We start from the raw sequence: 16,225 nt of genomic DNA on the forward strand, positions 1-16,225 counted from the left end.
GTTTTGACTAAAATTCGACTACCAATTTATTACTTAAAATTAGGGCTGGGCAAGGATAAATCACAATTAATCCAAAATAAAAGTTTGGGTTTATATAATATATGTGTGTGTATAATTATTTTTCATATAAAAAAAATCACACACATGCGTGTATATATTTAAGAAATATTTTCATGTATATAGATTTATATATAATTTATATTAAATATAAATATTCATATTTTATATACAGTATTAATAACACATTTTTCCTAAATATATACATGCACGTGTGTGATTTTTTAATATACAAAATAATTAAACACAGTACACACACATATATTATGTAAACACAAACTTTTATTTTGGATGCGATTAATCATTGTCCAGCCCTAATTAAAATACATGTAGCAATATAGTTGATTATTTCTTTCCTACAGAAATAAAACATCTTGGTAAATCAGTCACAAAAGCCAAGCAGCAGTAAGACACAAAGCAAGATGTCCAAGACAACAAAGTCATGAACAATCCCCAAAATGCCGTTTTATTGAAAATTAAGATGACATCACAGCCTCGGTCATGGTGAACAGAATTATTACATGGCAATGGCATTGTGGAAGTTTGCATATATCAGTGAAATCAAACCTGCAGTCTCTAGAATAGACCTTTGGCAACTTTAAAATGTAAACCAAACATTACAGTTATCAAGATAAATCAAACAAAAACAAAGAAAAGTTAGCAGTAAATCACAGAATGAGTCATGCTCCCATGATTCTTAGTCAGCACGTGTTGTCCGGATGTTCTGGATAAAGAACAAACATCAGAAATCCTCAATGCAAGTAGAACTGCTTTTAGATAACATCTTCATTACTATTTCTTATTATTCTTTTTAAATAAATCAATGTTTTTTTTTCTTAAAAGTACCCATTATCCATCTTTAATGATACTTCGTTAATTTTCGTTTTTCAGGTGTACATCATCTCGGCCATGTGCGACATCTTCTTGGGGATGTAAAGGTAATATTCCATGTATCCGGAAAGGTCCTCTATTGTGATGTCATCCACGTAGGCGCGGGCCTGTTCGGAACAAGAACGAGGGGAGCTGGAAGATCCGTTATTACTCCCGATGGAAGTTCTGCTGTTCGGAAGTTCACATTCGGAGATCACGTCACGAAGGCCGGTGAATGAGTAAACCTCGACCCCCTGCCAACCAGGACAATGGCATTCTCGTTGCCCACACGGGCACTGACCGGCTTCCTGCAACTTGGACAGAGTTTTAAAGTCAGGCGGAACAGCCTTACCTTCGCCCGCCTCCTGAGACCCCGGCCCACATCCTAAAGCGGGCCTGTTTTCGGGAGAGCTCTCGTCATCCGACGGCTTTCTCGGACTGAGGGGCGATTCCTGACCCTTGGGATAAGGGAGATGGGTTTCATACCCAACGACCCCGAATACAGTGGAGCACGGGGCGGAGAACGCCACTTCTTTCTTGACGCCGCTGGTGTCGTCGGGCTCTGGCGGGGTCTTGTGTTTCAGGTGTCCAGGAGGAGGGGACATTTTGCTGCAGTAGGTAAACTTCGGAGGATGAAGGATCGGAGATTTTGATCGTCTGCGTCGCTGGCTTCTCACAATTCCTCTGGATGACTTTCTCGTACATCTATAGTGAAAAGTAAAAGGTGAAAACATATATTTTTACTAGTATATTTTTTATATTATCTGTAAAGCCTACTGTATCATATACGATACATGAATTTCTAATGTCTCTAACATTGATCACATGATCTACTACATGCCTTCTACCCTTATTTTTCAGTAGCACCTCATTGCAGTCCACGAGATCAAAACGCAGACATAAATGCCTGAAGTATCAAATATGATAACCAAACCTTTTACTTTATATTTTTAAATAAAATATCATCTTAAGGTTCAATAAGCTCTATTTAAAAACAAAAATTCAAACTGAGGCCATCCTTAAAAATATTTTGGTTTGCAGTAACAGCAATTTTTTTTTAAAAAAAGGGTCGGTAGGTAGGTCTATATTTTTTTTTCTCCAGGATTCAGTGTAAAAAAAAAAGTAAAATTTTGGTCATGGTGATCATGAATTTTTTTTTTTTTAATTGCATAGGCTACTGTGACGTCACTGACTGGGTCTTCAAACTGTGCATCCACCACTAGGTGTTATTGCAACCTACAACCGGTTACGTTTTTAGGCCAGTCACAAAATGAATAAATATCTACTGTATTTGTTATGCAGCAGTGTGCAGGCTTTTTTTCCCCAAATACATGAGATATAAGCAAAAACAAGTACAAACACATGGTGAAACAAAGAATACAATTAAACAAAGATAAAAAATAAGCCTATATACACAGTGCTTTAATTTCAGAAAGGTCTAAAATTAGCTACTTTTCAGTTAAGCGTGTTGCGCTGTCTGAAAAGAAATTTAATTTTGTAAATCAAATGTAAAATGACACTGCATGGTTTATCATAGTTAGATTAATGCTTATTAAAGTTTAAGTTAATAATTCAAGAGCTGCGAGTGATTTTTCTCTGCCTTTTGTTGTGTTTGATTCCCATTACTGGCTCAATCGTCACATGTTTATTAGACTACTGCCCCTTTAAGACCGAGTGCGGATCTAACAGATGACTGATGCACCACCATATCCTCCCAACTATTCACATCCATTTAAGACATAAACTGTGTTTAAATGAATCTCAGAGCAGGTCATTTTAGATTTTATGTATATTTGATAGTTTAGCTGCGCACATGAAGCCCAAAATGAGGCTATAGCCTACTTTTCTTGTCCCGTTGCAGTGCATTTCGGAGCACGCATCACCTTGTGAACAGCGTCTCTTGCGCAGACTTTTGTGCTTTTAATAGCTCTTTTAATGATTGAACCCGTACGCAGTTTAGCAACAGTACAGACTGCATTTTACAACAATTACCGATCGTGCTGATTCTGACGGTACGTTTGGGTTTTAGGAAGAAATGACAGCGCAACGCTGTGAAGGGAGAATGCGTCTGTAATGGTTTCATCTCAAATATCTTTTTATAATCTTTGAAAGCGGAAATCTAAAATACAATTAGAATAATATCCCAGATCTAAAGTGTAGGTAACCACGTTCTGTCCTCATTGTCACTCATTAAGCAGGGCTGTCATGTTGTTCGCGCTGTGGCTCCGGGTGAGAGATCGCTCTCTCTCTCTTCTGGACTGCGAATAGCAAAATTGCATCAGACAAATTGTTTAATATTATTATTATATATAGAAATGGTTGATATTCAGCCCATTTAATACCGGGTTTACCAAGCGGGAACACTGAATGAAACGAAGCGAACGTATAAGCCTTATAGACAGTGTGACACGGGTAAACCAATCGTGTAAACATAATCAGATGACTATGACGCCACGGGTTTTTATTTAAAAGAAAGAACGTAGCCTACGTTTGTAGACATAAGCAACTTTCACAATACTAACTAAAATATCATTTTATGGAATTTGAATTAGTCGTTTGAAGAGTAAAAAAAAAAAAAAATCGGTCGGTCTGAACGCAAGTTACAACCGGCAAGTCGGTCGGACTAAAAGGGAAAAAAAATAAAAAATTGGGTCGGCCCTAAATTGACAGGGTCGGTCGGGTTACGGCAAACAAGAATATTTTTAAGGGTGGCCTGATTTTTCATATATCAGGCTTTTTTAGGGTTGATTTGGGAATCTTTAAGAGGTTCCTACCCAAGCCAGTTATCTTTCGAGGAGGTCATCTTGGATTTGGCTCCGTCCGGACTGCCTCGAACAACCAATCTGGAAGCCAAAGACTCAGAGACGCGGACTGTGTTTGTGGAACTGGAAAGAAAAACGTGCAATTATTCGCAGAGTACAAAAACCCTCTCTGCCAAAATTATGAGCATCCACTTCACTTGTATGACAATCTGGAGCTGAAACAAATGAAAAGGCAACAAACCTTTCAGCATCCACACGCAGTTTCTTAAAAGCGGTCTGCAGGGTCTCCTCCTCACACTCCTTTTCTACTTTCTCCACAGCAGCCATAATGTTAGACAGCCTTAAAACTGAAACCAAAACCATAGAGAATAATACAAGTGAGCAGTTATCATGACAAACGCAAATACTTGTATTAAGTTACTACCTATAGATCTCAATAACATTAACACACTATTTCAGGTACTTTTTAAATATTTGCAAAGGTTATAAAAACTATACTATACAATATTAACTTAATTGCTTTTTTCAAATACACTCCAACATTGTATAATTTCCTCTAACACAAATTTTTCACCACACTGCAGTAACGTAACGTTAGTTGACAGGTTTTGTCTCATGTTGTGAAACGCTGATAACATACACACAATTCGCATAATGAAGTTTAGCTTAGCATCGAGTCCATCAAGGTGGCGCGGTTTACATCGTCAATTTTGCTTGAATAAAATACATCAACAAAATGGACCATTAGAGAAATATACTCACGGCCAAAGGACCAAACCCCGTGTAAAGCCTAGACATATAGGAGCTTGTTTCTCCTGTTATGAGGGTCTGTGTGCTCACAAAGCTAACGTTAGCCAGTTAGCATGCAGAAACGATATCTGTGAAAAAACTCGCATTAAATCGACCGATAACAGGCTGTCGTCGGGCATAACTTGACCTAGATACTACGTAAATGTAGTAACTACTCACAATTATTGGAAGTATTCAATAATGCATACACAATATTCTAGATTTTTCTCTCGCTCGTCTCATGTTTACACTCAACCCAAGAGTGACTCTGCAACAACGCAGATCTTGATGACGTACTACACGTACGCACAAACGTCACTAGATTACGAAAGTGCTCCTAGAAGTTTCTCGGGTTGTGCCTTTTAATTGATTTTTTTTTTTTTGTAAAGGATGCAATAACATTTCAAATATATAAAGTGGAATAATAAAATATGTATGTGCAATAATATAAATATATTTTTTTATAAAGAACTAAGACCATTTTCTACACTGCTATCTCAGCCATTATTGTGTTCCTATAATCAGAAGCAGTGCGCATTGCTGACTGGTGTCCTCTTGTGGTGATCAACTGAATTGTCTCTTCATTTGGGCTCCTTGCAAAGCCTGCTTGCAGTTGAACAGGAAGCTTTGAGTTGTAAAGAAGCCAGACACAAAGTGTATCATAAAGCTGGAATTTATAGCAAGGCTGCCATGGAAGAACCACTTATACTACTGTACAAAAAAACATTACCAGATGCAAAGCACATTAAAGCCAGATCCCTGAGGAATGGAAAAAGTTTGGTGAGCTCTTGTCTTGTTTACTTTTTTCCACACATGCATGAGTTTATGTTTGGAGAAAGCCATAGGAAGCCCTAAAACCCCAATGTCATGTGTGGACAGGATCTCACATGCAGACCAAGTGTTGCGCTTGTGGCACAAATACTCCTTGTAAAAAAAAAAAAAAAAAAAAACCTTTTTATCTTCCACTTTCCTCATCCCTCTATTCATGATTGGGTTTGATCTTGCAGAAAACATAATAATATCTTAAGGGAAATGAGCTGTGAAATTTAAATTGTAATGGCTAATGCCAAGACTTTTAGAGTTTCACAGACAGGTCTTAAGCCAGGATTAATCATTTAAGTAGCTTTTATAAACATGTCATAGAAAAAAGATGTAATATACACATACACCTATATTTTAGGTGCTAATATGTACATTTCATGAGCTAATATGTACATTTCAGGTGCTAATATTTACATTTTAGGTGCTAATATGTTAATTTTAGGTGCTAATATGTACATTTCATGAGCTAATATGTACATTTTAGGTGCTAATATGTACATTTCAGGAGCTAATATGTACATTTTAGGTGCTAATATGTGCATTTCATGAGCTAATATGTACATTTTATGAGCTAATATGTACATTTCAGGTGCTAATATGTACATTTTAGGTGCGAATATGTACATTTCCTGAGCTAATACATTGTATGAGCTAATATGTATATTTCAGGTGCTAATATGTACATTTTAGGTGCGAATATGTACATTTCATGAGCTAATATGTACATTTCAGGTGCTAATATGTACATTTTAGGTGCTATGTACATTTCAGGTGCTTATATTTATTTTAGGTGCTAATATGTTCATTTTAGGTGCTAATATGTACATTTCAGATGCTAAAATGTACATATTAGGTGCTAATATGTACATTTCGGGAGCTAATATGTGCATTTCAGGTGCTAATATTATGTGCCATTAAAATATGCAGCCTTTAGGTACAAAAGTGTATCTTTTGAAAAGGTACAGCCCCAGTGACAGCTTTTGTGCCTTTTTAGCTGAGAGTGTATACACGTATTAGAGGCTACATTATATCATTACGTTGGTCTGTTCAAGAAAAATGTACGCAATTTTATATTTGTAATATTTTATAGTTTATTTGAAAGCATTAAAAGACCAGGTTCATGTCTATCCTTCTATTGTTCAACTGGTGGAGGTTGGTATGTGATTTATAAAAGTAACTTAAATTTATGCAACAGAAGAACAGCAGTGGCAGCTAGAGCAACCACTAGGGGAGACTGTGTTAGCCTACCGTTTAGACGTAAGTTTGGCCAGTCTTCTCAATTACGGGCCGAAATCATTGGAACCGTCTTCCTACTGAACTCAGAGAAAGCACCATCTATCTATCATTTAAATTCACATTAAACAGATGAATTAAAAATAATCAAAACTGCAATTTGCCCTTCTTTACTGTACTTATTTAATTATTCTATTTGCTTCTTTCTCTTTTATCTCCCCTTTTCTGTCTTAATTGTTTCTATTTCTCATGTAGTCTTTTTATTTATTAATGTAATATGATGTGTTGACCTGCCAAGGGACAACAGATGAAAATTCGCTTTTCTGCTAACTCTGGCGCATTGACATTTTCAGTGTAAACAAAAAATGTCAAATGATGTGCATTGTCCCTTTTAAATAAATAATACAAATTTAAAAATATTAATAGTAATCCAATACTTTGGGGAGAGTAATTAGTATCAATCTAATTACACCGTTTAAGATGTTAGTGGCTAGCAATTAATGACTTTTTTATTTACCCAACACTGAAATTAATGACTTTTTTATTTACCCAACACAGAAATGGACTGCGTTTCTCAAAAGCAAGTAGATTGTAGAACCACTAGCTTCATATGATCAACTTAGCTCAATGTGCTTTTGAAGAAACGCAGCCCTGGTTGATACAATTTGATTATTTGCTTTTTTGTTGACCATTAAAATTGTCTGTTTACTAGATTTTGGACAATGCTGCAGTTTCTCGCTATGGCCTGCAGATGGCGCTGTAGTGCACGTGTTTGCCTGTGAAGAGCAACGTTTAAATAAAGGAGCCTTTTGCAATCTGTCATGTGTTGAAACGATGATCTGTTCTCTGCAGTAATCAGGAACGAGGTTCCTCCCAATCGAAACAAATTCCTCATCTTATTGAATTTTACCCCACATATCACATTACATTGTTAAACACAAACAGGAATTCTGGGCTTCACAATTACAGCTGATGGACGACAGTTTATCCGAGCTTGAAAGATTGAAGCCCAAACAGTACCACTGAAAGCCCAGTGATGGGTAATAATGAAATGTTTAGATTTTATCTTTCAGTTTAGTCATTTCTACTTGGCCAGGCAAAGACAAACACTGCATTGTTGAGCTCTTGAGGTTCTTTGAGGAGCCTTCATTCTAGTCCAAATGCTTGTGAAAACAAACGTATTGGCTTTATAAACCATCATTTCTCAATTTATAGAAATGTCAAAGCATGGTGCATATTACAGGCCTCTATTCATTAACACAATGGCAGCCTTTTCTTCCAGCGCTTTCACTCTGGCGCCCGTGTGATGGGCTTGCAACGGAGGAGGGATTTTACGCAGCTTTCTTTAAAATCATCAGATTTCAGCTCTCTCATGAGGTTTTTATGGATGTTGAGGTTGTGTGCTGAAACGTAAAGGCTTTCCTGCCCACATACTGTAGATTTGAGATTGTTGTGCTGCTTAAAGACTTAAAGGGATAGTTCAATAATTCAAATGAAAATTCTGTCATTATTTACTCGCCCTCATGTTGTTCCAAACCTGTAAGACTTTCTTTCATCTCAATCAATTTCGACTCAACTTTGAATGAAACCCTAAATTAAATCTGTTCATCATTTACATTTAAACATTGATCAGCAAACATAAACAAGCTCAACCAAACCTGCTTGGCTCGTGCAAACAAACCTCATTGGTTCTTGCTGAAGCTCAAACGTGATGCGTAACATGAGATTGAACCTCATTGGTTCTTATGGAAGCAAAAACGTGATGTGTAACACAAGAATGAACCTCATTGGTTCTTGCTGAAGCTGAAATGTGATGCGTAACACAAGAATGAACCTCATTGGTTCTTGCTGAAGCTCAAACGTGATGCGTAACACGAGATTGAACCTCATTGGTTCTTATGGAAGCTCAAACGTGATGTGTAACACGAGAATGAACCTCATTGGTTCTTGCTGAAGCTCAAATGTGATGCGTAGCACAAGATTGAACCTCATTGGTTCTTGCGGAAGCTTAAATGTGCTGCGTAACACGAGAATTAACCAGATTTAATCAAAAATATATTCATTTGTGTTCCAATAATGATTGAAACTCTTACGGGTTTAAAAGTGATAGTAGACAGAATTTTTGTTTTTGGCTGAACTATCCCTTTAAGAGTTTTGCTGTGGGGTAATTGCTAAGGTGTTTGGGTGGTTGCTAGGGTGTTCTGGGTATTTGTCACGACGTTGCTAGGGGATTGCTAGTGTGGTATGCCAAGTTCCCTAAGCTTACGTATGAGCAACAGTAGTGAAGTTTCTTCAGCAAGCACCACTAATGAAATGAAATGTAACCCCAGTCACTAGGCTAATGGGCTATATGCACGCATAAATTCCGCATTTGACGCAAGGATGCTCGTCCATTTCCGGTTGTGGAGATTAAAGCGGAGGAAAACCGAGGAAAACGGGATTATGGCAGAGTCTTCAAAATTTACTGTCCTCCAGTCTTTGAAATGAAACGTACGTTTAGATGTAATTTTATATATAGCCTAGTTATATTTATTTAATATAATTTTAAAAAGAAGCATAAACACAACGAGGGGTGTCTGTTTTATCTGTTTTTGTGACTAATGTTTCTTTAGCATAACCATGGAGTATAAAATTCAATATAAATTCTCGGTATTGCATTGGACTCTACGATCGGCGGAAGTTATCGAGCATCCCTAATGCTTCACCGGAAATACCGCCGTGCATAGAGCCCATTGGCAGGGTTAGTAGGTTTCCATCTTTTATCTGGGTGTCTGATGATTCTTAGTGTCTGCATACCTAAATAATTCGGGTTTATTAAATAATTTAATTTATATAATAATAGCTGAGGAAGGTTATGAAAACACTGAAGTAAGAATGTGACTTAACTGCCTTAAATGGACAATTTCAGTGCAAGCCTTCTCCACTAGCTGGAATATTCAGTTATATTATTTTTGGCTGCTGGGGGGGTATGAGAAATAAACATTAAATGAAAGATTACATTTTACAAGCTTGTCCTGGGCACAGTCACAATTCACTTGTGACTCTTTATGCTTGGTTCCAAAGCGAATAATATTGATGGTCATGCTTTTCAGATAACAGGATGGGAAAATATTCAATCTTGGTCCATCCTCTAAAGCTTGAGATCCATGGTTGGTGGAAAAAGTGACTTTATGCATTTATGAGAGTCACCAATCCATATATATATATATATATATATATATATATACATATACTGTATATATATATATATATATATATATATATGAAGAGTTCAGATGCAAAAGCCTCTAAGTGCCATTTGAAATTTTCTATATATATATATATATATATATATACTGTATGTCACAACACATCAGCATGTTGAAACTTTGCATGCATGTTCATGATGATAAATGAGAAAAACTCACAAAATATCAAAAAAAAAAAAAAACAAATGTTAACATTTACTAGAAAATGTAAACGGGTCAAATTGACCCGCAACATAACACAAGGGTTGTGCAGTGCTTGGTGTCAATAATTGGGTTTTAAGCGTCTAGCTGCAACAATTTTAAATCATACTCGTTAAATATTTTGCTGCATTTGCTAAAATCAAAGTTATGTGCTATTATCAAGACAGAAGCAGTGGTAGTTTTAACAATAGACAATAGACAAATTATAGCAAATTACAATAGACAAATGATCAAACTCTATCTTTTGTAGGAGCATTAATAGTGATGCTTGCTTTGTTTGATGGCTATTAATCTGTAGTTTAAATAATGGAGTATTTTCACTACTCTGTGCTGGAACAAAGCAGTTGATGGTGGAATGTCCTCCAACCCTTCAAACAAGCGGCTCCTAAGAGCCCACACACCCACAGCTGCCGGTCAGACCTACGCATACACACTGCTGTACATGTGAGTGCACACGCTGGGCTGGGGTCTGAGCAGAAAGGCTTATTGACTCTGAAAGGAAACCTGCTTCCTGAGAGGAAAGAGATTCCCACAGGAATACCAGCATACTGCCGCAAAGAGGAGGTACAAGGAAAGGAGAGCCACGCTGGGAGATGAGGTTCTGCTCTGGACTTAGATGTTTCTCCCTTGAAATCTCATTTCAACCCACAGGAAAGGAAAATCACAAATGGCATCTCATATCTGGTTTCTGCCTGATAGAGTAGCGCCTAAATGTATTTGGACACTCACCAGAAATGATCAGACCAAGTCAGACAACTTGAACATTTCTCATCAAATTCTTCCAAGACTAAATTATCTCTGCTGATATCCACATTTTTTTTGTACACTCTTAAAAATAAAGGTCCCAAAAGGAGTTTTTTTTTACCATTGAAGATCCCGTTTTTGGTTCCCCAAAGAATCTTTAAAGGAGTAATTCACTTTAAAAACAAAAACAAAAAAACTTTAGCTGATAATTTATTCACCCCCATGTCATCCAAGATGACTTCATTGGGAACCAAACGGTTCAAGGTCCAAAAGACAGTTTCAGTGCAAACTGTTCAAAGGGCTTTAAACGATTCATTTTGATGAACGAGTTTGAACAGGAGAGTCATGTGCATCACAGAACAGAGCAAGGCAAGCATTTGAGCTTATAAAACGAAATTGTTCGTTTAAATGCGCGATCGTTTCACGTGATACGACCCTTATTCATCGTCTGAAATCATTTAAAGCCCTTTTAACAGTTTGCACTGAAACTGTCTTTTGGACCTTGAACTGTTTGGTTCCCATTGAATTCCATTATATGGAGAAAATCCTGGAAAGTTTTCATCAAAAACCTTAATTTTTTTTCGACTGAAGAAAGAAAGACATGGACATCTTGGATGAGTAAATTATCAGCAAAAGTCTTTTGAAAAGTGAACTACTCCTTTAAGTAAACTGTTCTTATAAAAGGACTTTTTTCCTTAGTGTAAAGAACATTTTAATAATCTAAGGAACCCTTTTCCACTATAAAGAACCTTGAAAGGTTCTTCATGGAACCATAGATGCCAATAAAGAACCTTTATTTTTAAGAGTGATGTCAACATTTCTCTCATTTTCTCAGTTTCTTTCTTCACATACATTTTAAGAAAGAAAAAAAAAACACTGGAGACTTTGTTGATTCTTGAATGAGATCTAAAAAGAGCAGACTCTTGCCATTATAACATGGGAATGCTGGTGTTTACACCCTATGCTCTTAAACAAAACTTGGATGCTGGAAAATATTCTCATTCTGCATGAACAAAGCGGTGTTCTTTACAAAGTTCTGGGCTTTCTGCCCATGTTTTTGATCCAATTGGATTTAAGACATTCTGACAACATGGAACATTTGTGGGATTGCTGTAGGGAGCGATTCAGTTCCGGATGGCGGAAGGATGCGAGGTCAGCTGGTTCCCCTTCAAGTCAGGCATCATTACAGACGTCCTGCGGAGGCAGAAGGGCTTTCTAGAATGGACCTTTTCCAGGTTCTCATGCAGTCTGAACAAAAAGAGACTCCATCTCACACTTAGACACCTGCTATTAAGATACATTTTGATCGATCGCAAGTTTACGAGGGAGACACATAGGCCTACCTGTTCACGCCTGGTGTTTTAATCCATCTTTGTCCACTTTCAACCACCTAATTTCTTTAAGGAGGACGGGTATATGTATGGGTTTTCCATCTAATGGACAAAATAATTTTCGATTACCTCTGGAAGTGGAGGAAAGTGAACAAACTCAAAACGTTTTAGACCTTGCTTACACCTCGACCTAAACATATCTTAATACCAGGAGTAAACAGGGCCTTAGAGAGACAAATAAAGGCAACTACTAAAAAGCAAGCATTAATTCATTCAGTATCCTCTAAAGTGTGCATTAAAATCACCTCATAACTTTTTATGGCTTTCTCTAAGTTAATGTCTCCATCTTGTTGGTCTGGCAAATATGCCTCATTCTTTGCTGTCTAGTCACATAGTCTGTTTGAAAAATCTGTCAAACATCTGGAATCGGTCACTACAAGGGTGTCATGTCAACCTAAGTAGCATGTTATACTAGAGAACAGAATGTGGGTCATACATACCAGTCATGCTGATTAATGAAGATAATAAGGACTGAATGAATCATATTGAGTTGTTCAGTCAGTCTGCTAATAAAGTAGGGTTATTATTAACTTGTAATATGTCCTAGCAGGTGCAAAAGAGCGAGATGAATGGCTTAGTTCTTTGCTTTTAATAGGCATTGAAGGGATAGATCACCCAAAAATGTAATTACTCGCCCTCCTGTCGTTCCAAACTCGACTTTCGTTCAACGTTCGGAACACAAATTAAGATTTTTTTTTTTTTTAATCTGTGTGATTTCTTTCCCTCCATTGACAGATCCGCAACTACTACGTTGTCGTTGACACTTCAAAAAGTTCAAAAAGAGATCATAAAAATAATCCATATATGAATTGAGCAGTTAAGTCCAGATTTTCTGAAGAGATGATTGCTTTATATGATGAACAGATTGAATTTAGGCTTTTATTCTTAATTTTTGATTCATTTTTGGGTGAACTAACTCTACAAATGCCATATTTTACTGCAGTACAAGGGTAATATCACGGTAAAACACAGACTTAGTTGAACTTACAAAATTTATTGTTGTAACACTTTACAATAAGCTTTCATTAGTTAACATGAACTAACATTGAACAATACTTCAACAGCATTTATTAATCTTAGTCCATGTTAGTTAAACCCAACATTTAATCAATTTTTAAGATAATTTCTCCAGGCTTCAGTATTACATGATCCTTTGGGTATCATTCTTATTTTCTGATTTGCTGCTGAAGACACATTTCTGATTATTATCTGTCTACGTTTACATGCAGCCAATTTTCGGGTTATGGTCGGGTTAAGGTCACTATTCGGGTTTCTGAAACATTAGGAATAACCTGTTTACATGCGTGAGCAGAGAGAGTTACTCCTGTATACATGGAATTGCAATATCCCGATGTAAACGGCGACGCGCGGTTAGCGTCTAGACGTCAACGTACGGACATTTCAGATTCTTCTTCCTATATCCAAAGACAACAACAGCAGCACGCCGGTTTGAATAGTCCGGGGAAGATAGCGATCGCCTTTGTTTGCGCTCTGATGCTGGTAATGTTACTGACCTCGCTCCAAAAGTGTGCTGTGCTGTGTCTCGCCTGGTCTCGCCATGTTTACTTCCGGTATACTGCACGCGGATTTTTGTATGCGCCGAGAAGTTTCTCTACTCAAAAGACCAAGATTCCTTGCGAATAGAACATGCGCAGAACACAAATCACTATGGGGATATGCCGATACGTGTTTACATGACAAAAAAATCGGGTTAGAAAAGGGGTACCCCAGGTATTATCCTGGATTTTAAAATCCGGGATATGAGCATATTCGGGTTTTTGCCGGTGTTTACATGGCCGTTCGCGAACGGGTTATTGCTAATATCCTGGTTTTGAACGGGTTATTGGCTGCATGTAAACGTAGTTGAAAACCTTTTTTCAGGATACTCTGATGAATAGAAAATTGAAAAGAACACCATTGATTTGAAATAGAAATGTTTTATAATAGGCTATTATATGTCTTTATGGTCAGCTACCTTACTTCAACAAATACTTTGAAATTAGGCTGACTTTCAAGTCTGAACTACCCGTTGCACATGTTTTGCCTTTGAGCACTGTTCAGGAAGAAAAAATATAGAGGGAAATTCTATGTTGTCAAACATGACAAATCCTTCAAAGCATTTTTACTAATCCATTTCTTACCGTAGCAAAGGGTTTGATCTACTCCAAATATGTCCACTCTACCTTGTAGCACTAATTGGCTCACATTTGGCCCCTGAACACACAAGTCCTTCGGAAACAATGAGTACAAACATATTTTTCATACTTTTCCCATCTTCTCTGCCCAGGCACCGGCCTCTCGGACCTTAAAGGGCCCTTCTCAGAGCGGTAAATGAGCTGTCAATCACAGGCTAGATCACTTCACCGATTGAAGCAGAAGGCCGATCGGGGTGGAATGATGGGTGAGTGGTGATATATTAGACAAATGCTGGGCCAAAATAAAGGGACAGAGGTTTCTTTATGCTCCGAGCATAAGGAGACTGTTGATGCGCCACGTTACGTACGCATACCCGAAGTTTAAGTTTAAGCCACTCAGAGAGTTTCATTTCAAGCAGGAAGCAAAAGCTGAAAGAAATTTCCTTTTTATGGTATTGCATACTATCCGTCCTGTTACATAAGAGGTGTGAAGAACGGATAGATAGAAGAATAGGTCCCTTCATATCTCTTGTCTCAGAGCGGAATGGATTGATGTGAAAATAAATTCCGGGGGCCCGTTGGCAATGGTGGACACATGATAAAGATTAGTTGATATGCCGGTCCCTCTCACGCATATTTTCTTTTGTAATTAGAAGGAAACGATCCAAAGACCTCTAAGACCCCTAAAAAGTATGCGCAGACACGGTTTCACACTTTTCAACACAATTTATGGAGTATGTTCTGAGCTTTCATCCTTTGAAGATGATCTTGGATGTGATAGTGATGCTGTATAATAGGTGCTTTGTGTAAAGTTATGTGCTGTGTTGTGTAAAAGATATCGAGATAGACGACATAATAACATCAAATACTACAATAACTACATCATTGTGTTTTAGATAGAAATTCTGATCTAACTACTCATCAAAATATCTTTTGTTATAGTTTAAAATTCATTGCTATTTAATTCATGCTGGACTCTTGCACTGATGCACTTCTTGATGACAATAACATCATTTCTCTTATACAGCTCATACTTGTCGAATTGTACATTCATATACACTACCGTTCCAAGGTCTAGGGTTAGTGTTTTTAAAAAAAGAAAGAAATTAATACTTTTATTAGGAAGAATGCATTAAAGAAGTAGTTCACTTTTAAAAAAAACATTTGCTGATAATTTACTCTCCCCCATGTCATCCAAGATGTCCATGTCTTTCTTTCTTCAGTCGAAAAGATATTAAGGTTTTTGATGAAAACATTCCAGGATTTTCTCCATATAATGCACTTCAATGGGAATCAAACGGTTCAAGGTCCAAATGAGAGTTTCAGTGCAAACTCCAAACTGTTCAAAGGGCTTTTAACGACACCAGACGATGAATAAGGGTCTTATCTAGCAAAACGATCGGTAATTTGACAAATAAATAACAAAGTTTAAGTTTTATAAGCACAAATGCTCGCCTTGCTCTGTGCGTTCGTGACTATCCTGTTCAAACTCTTTCATCAAAACAAACAAATCTTTATTTCGAGTCATTTGGTTCATTCAACAAACGAAATGACACAAAAAAGATTCGTTCATTTTGATGAACGAGTTCGAACAGGAGAGTCACGAACGCACAGAGCAAGGCGAGCATTTGTGCTAATAAAACTTAAACTTTGTTATTTATTTGTCAAATGACCGATAGTTTCGCTAGATAAGACCCTTATTCATCGTCTGGAATCGTTTAAAGCCCTTTGAAGCTGCACTGAAACTCTCATTTGGACCTTGAACCGTTTGGTTCCCACTGAAGTTCATTAAATGGAGAAAAACCTGAATTTCTTAAGTTTTCATCAAAAACCTTAATTTCTTTTCGACTGAAGAAAGAAAGACATGGACACCTTGGATGACATGGGGTGAGTAAATTATCAGCAAAAGTTGTTCTTTTAAGTGACCTAATCCTTTAAATGAATCAAAAGTGACTGTAAAAATTTGTTGATGA

At 37.1% G+C, this 16,225-nt stretch overlaps 1 protein-coding gene and 1 long non-coding RNA gene across 3 annotated transcripts; both read right to left on the reverse strand.

Annotated features, from left to right (window-relative positions):
- Window positions 1-457: 457 nt before the first annotated feature.
- oser1 (oxidative stress responsive serine-rich 1) lies at window positions 458-4,815 on the reverse strand. 2 transcript variants are annotated; one of them, XM_039691905.2, is made up of 5 exons: window positions 4,659-4,815; window positions 4,452-4,567; window positions 3,931-4,036; window positions 3,702-3,812; window positions 458-1,632 (listed from the first exon to the last, which is right to left on the reverse strand). In XM_039691905.2, exons 3-5 carry the CDS (start codon window positions 4,014-4,016, stop codon window positions 945-947), a joined length of 885 nt encoding a protein of 294 aa, XP_039547839.1. In that variant the 5' UTR covers window positions 4,017-4,036; window positions 4,452-4,567; window positions 4,659-4,815; the 3' UTR covers window positions 458-944. The 2 variants fall into 2 exon arrangements, with proteins under 2 accessions (XP_039547839.1, XP_039547838.1); XM_039691904.2 differs by having other exon boundaries at window positions 4,452-4,757.
- Window positions 4,816-11,611: 6,796 nt separating this feature from the next.
- LOC120493358 (uncharacterized) lies at window positions 11,612-13,975 on the reverse strand. The gene is made up of 3 exons (XR_005625704.2): window positions 13,632-13,975; window positions 12,070-12,159; window positions 11,612-11,974 (listed from the first exon to the last, which is right to left on the reverse strand). It is a non-coding gene; the product is annotated as an uncharacterized LOC120493358 (long non-coding RNA).
- Between the last annotated feature and the right edge of the window lie 2,250 nt (window positions 13,976-16,225).

The sequence above is a fragment of the Pimephales promelas genome, chromosome 8, assembly GCF_988280905.1.
Source record: "Pimephales promelas chromosome 8, fPimPro1.hap1.1, whole genome shotgun sequence".
Classification (NCBI taxonomy): domain Eukaryota; kingdom Metazoa; phylum Chordata; class Actinopteri; order Cypriniformes; family Leuciscidae; genus Pimephales; species Pimephales promelas.